The sequence below is a fragment of the Eimeria mitis genome, genomic scaffold, assembly GCF_000499745.2.
Source record: "Eimeria mitis Houghton genomic scaffold, Emh_scaff2398, whole genome shotgun sequence".
Taxonomy (NCBI): domain Eukaryota; phylum Apicomplexa; class Conoidasida; order Eucoccidiorida; family Eimeriidae; genus Eimeria; species Eimeria mitis.
The window spans coordinates 4,819-7,989 of record NW_013570734.1 but is presented as its reverse complement, the minus strand read 5'-3'; the positions used below and the strand labels follow the sequence as shown (position 1 = coordinate 7,989).

The 3,171-nt window shown below is 50.6% G+C and overlaps 1 protein-coding gene across 1 annotated transcript; it reads left to right on the top strand.

Moving 5' to 3' along the window:
* Window positions 1–58: 58 nt before the first annotated feature.
* On the top strand, window positions 59–1,184 carry EMH_0053200 (uncharacterized protein; the record flags this gene model as incomplete). The annotated part of the gene is given in 3 exon segments (XM_013496959.1): window positions 59–302; window positions 508–567; window positions 571–1,184. Coding segments are annotated over 3 exon segments (918 nt in total).
* Between the last annotated feature and the right edge of the window lie 1,987 nt (window positions 1,185–3,171).

Genomic DNA, 3,171 nt, shown 5'->3' with positions numbered 1-3,171 from the left:
TGGCAGCAGCCCGGTGGAAGTTGCCGCAGGCAATAGTGAGCACGTTCATGCAGGGGCCATGACAGTAGGTAGTGCGACACTTGAAGATGTTGCTGAAAACCGTGGTCCGAGTCAGCCACTCATCGCCCGAACGCAACGGCTGCGCCGGCGTAAGAATGACCGTGAACCTAACGAGACGCCAACAGTTTCTGTTAGTGGTGGCACACTACACACGGTACCAGTCTCCAGTAGAGAACAACAGCATGCCGAGGGTCTGGACCAACGAGCGCATACCTCAACGGACTTGGCGCTTCCGGGCAATGGTGAAACAGTAAGCTGTTCGACCTCCCCAGCCACTGTGGCTTTCACAGAGAGCACAACGGACACATCTAGGGCAGAGTCTGCTTTTCCGGTGCTTTTCTGGGTGCTCATCTGAAGCGTGTTGTCGCCCTAGTTGTGGGCGTTAAACGCTGGCCTCTTACGTTCAGCGCTTCGGCTCCTCAGCAGTGCATTTTGTTTGCGCTCTAGGCACTTTGGTGAAAGCCGTTACGGATGGGATGTGTGCACATGTGTTTCCAACTCAGGCAANACTCAGGGAACATCCTTTATACCGACTTCCAACTCTCCTGCCAGGAGTGAACATAGGGCGCTTTGACTGGGAGGCCGCCCTGCAGTCTTCAGCGTTTCCCCGGAAAGTGCCACAAAAGCTGTTGGAAATCCAAAAAATACTCCGCAAACGGGTGCTTTCTCAAGACGACGCCAATAAGCTCAAGAAGTTGGCTTCGGACCTCTTGATGTTTGCAGTCTCCACTAAGGAGAGTCGTCTGGTGAGGGTCTCCTGTGGTGATCTGATAGCACCACTATCATTTCGGTTCCTCGTAGCAGAGGCATTGTGGTGTGCCTGTGAGATATTGGGACCGGCAGCAGAGAAGCACCATTGGTGGGATTCAGCGATGGACCAGCTGACTGCATCGCCATTGTTCCAGGGGTCGTCTGAGTCAGAGAAGTGTGTGAAATCGGAACAGTTTGTGCTCCAGCTTATTGCTGCACTCTCCGTGTACCGGAAAGGCGATCGACCTTCACCACAAGAGGTCATGAGCATCAAGAAGACGATGTTTGGGCCACCGCCGGTGCACTTTTGCTTCACCGCGATGGTATGGGATTGGTGGAGAAGGGACTTGGCTAGCTCTGACCAAAGGAAGTAGTCCTTTGGCGTTTTTCCTGGAAGCTGTTATGCTCCCCGTCTAGTCAGCGAATGCTAGGAGTGGTTGGCATTCAGCAGGAATTCATAGCAACACGCAGGTTAATTTTCCGCGGTGCTTGTGGAGGGTTTTGGCGGAGTGCGCATCCAAAGTGTTGCCCACCGAGTTTCAGGGCGCTGACGGAGCATTAGTGCGCCTGTCGCGATGTTAGCCGGCGGCCACAGCTGCGGACGAAGCGCCTGATATTTTTTTCAAGGACCCCACCGTTTTGGCCTAGTTAAATGGATGCCGACGANTGCGGACGAAGCGCCTGATATTTTTTTCAAGGACCCCACCGTTTTGGCCTAGTTAAATGGATGCCGACGAACGACTAGAAGACAAAAGCATTATGGATGGATGTCGCCGCATAGTGACGCCGCATAATTAGAATTCCGCGATAGAATACCTTCCTTGATATTTATGGTTTTTGCAAGTATTCTGCGTATCGTCGGCAGGCCCAGTTTCGGTGTGTATGCGTATTTTGAAGAGTTCCTTGCCTTCAAGTGGTTTCAAAACCTGAAGTATTCTGAATATCGCCATTATGCTTTTTTTAATTTGGTAGCCGCAGAAGGGCGGCATCAACCTGCGTTTTTCGACAGGCTTGACCCCTATAAGTGTGTCATGCTGCGATTGTTCAGTGCACTAGTATTTTCGGTATCTCCCTGCATTATAGTTAAGGTACACCAGTTACGCTCGGCCGTGCCCGTGCACACTTCTCACGGTGTGTATGTATCTTCCAGGGCTTAGGGCTTAGGTTATGGGGAGATTCATATTGTGCCTGAAACCGAGGCTTGATCGTGCAAATTTCGTGCAGCGCAGCGTTTTGAGTCTAGAGTTTAGGGTTTATGGTATAGGGTTAGCATTTAGGGTCTAGGGTTTTAGGGTTTAGCGCTCCAGGGTTTACGGTTTAAGCGATTCAAGAGACTGAATGTCAGACCAAGCAATTCCCTGTGAATTGACTATTTAAAGGCCTTGTATAGACTGAAGTTTGCATTACCTTAGTCCGTTTACAGCGGATACCAACCTCCGCATCCTGAGGAACCATGGGCCCAGAACCCCATATTCGGTCATTCCCGTGACGCCCCCTCCTGTGTACTGTAGTTTGAAGTCTAGGAGGACATTCTGGGCTGCATGACGCCCAATGTGTCAAAGTTTTGGCCGCAGATGCCGATGAATGTCAATCCGGCGGAAACATGGAGTTCAGTCATCAAGACCACCGCTGTGCCCGGCAGAGAAAATGCAGGGCTTAGCGTTCCCGTGGCCATTTTCCTCCACATTTCCCCCATATTATTCTTTTTATTCACGAATTTCAACAAACTAAAACCGATGGTTTAGCTTTTAGCTGTGACAGCTTAAGATTCTGGGTTTGTGCAGCGAATGCGGCATGCAAACCACTGGCACGCACGGTCTGGCTNGTGACAGCTTAAGATTCTGGGTTTGTGCAGCGAATGCGGCATGCAAACCACTGGCACGCACGGTCTGGCTGCGAGCGACCGGAGATGTCTTTCCCGACGGGGCCATGTATTTCACGTATTAAAATTTAGATGCATTTTATTAATACCTTGGCATAGTCGAATATACCTCTTATTTATGGCTCTTAGAGACCGTATATAGGACGATATTCATTCGTTTTGGCGCCGAACGGTCATATTCTCCTTTGTCTTCACTACTGCTGTTTTTTTGCACGGACAGTTTTCCCCTAGAGCTCCTCTTGAAAGTTCTCTTGTTCTGATTTTTACCTCCCAGCTGCATATACACTGCCGCAGGGTGATCCCTTGACCACCGTATATCGCGCGAGCCGCTGCGAAACTGATATTAGAAATCGACAACTGCTTCCGAGTGGTTCTCCTGCAAGCGTGAACGTCGGCGTTTTCGCGCAAATGACAAGGAGTGAACCTGTCAAGAACGGGGAATTATCCCGTAGTTCTTTGGGTTGCCCGGTGGCTGCTTT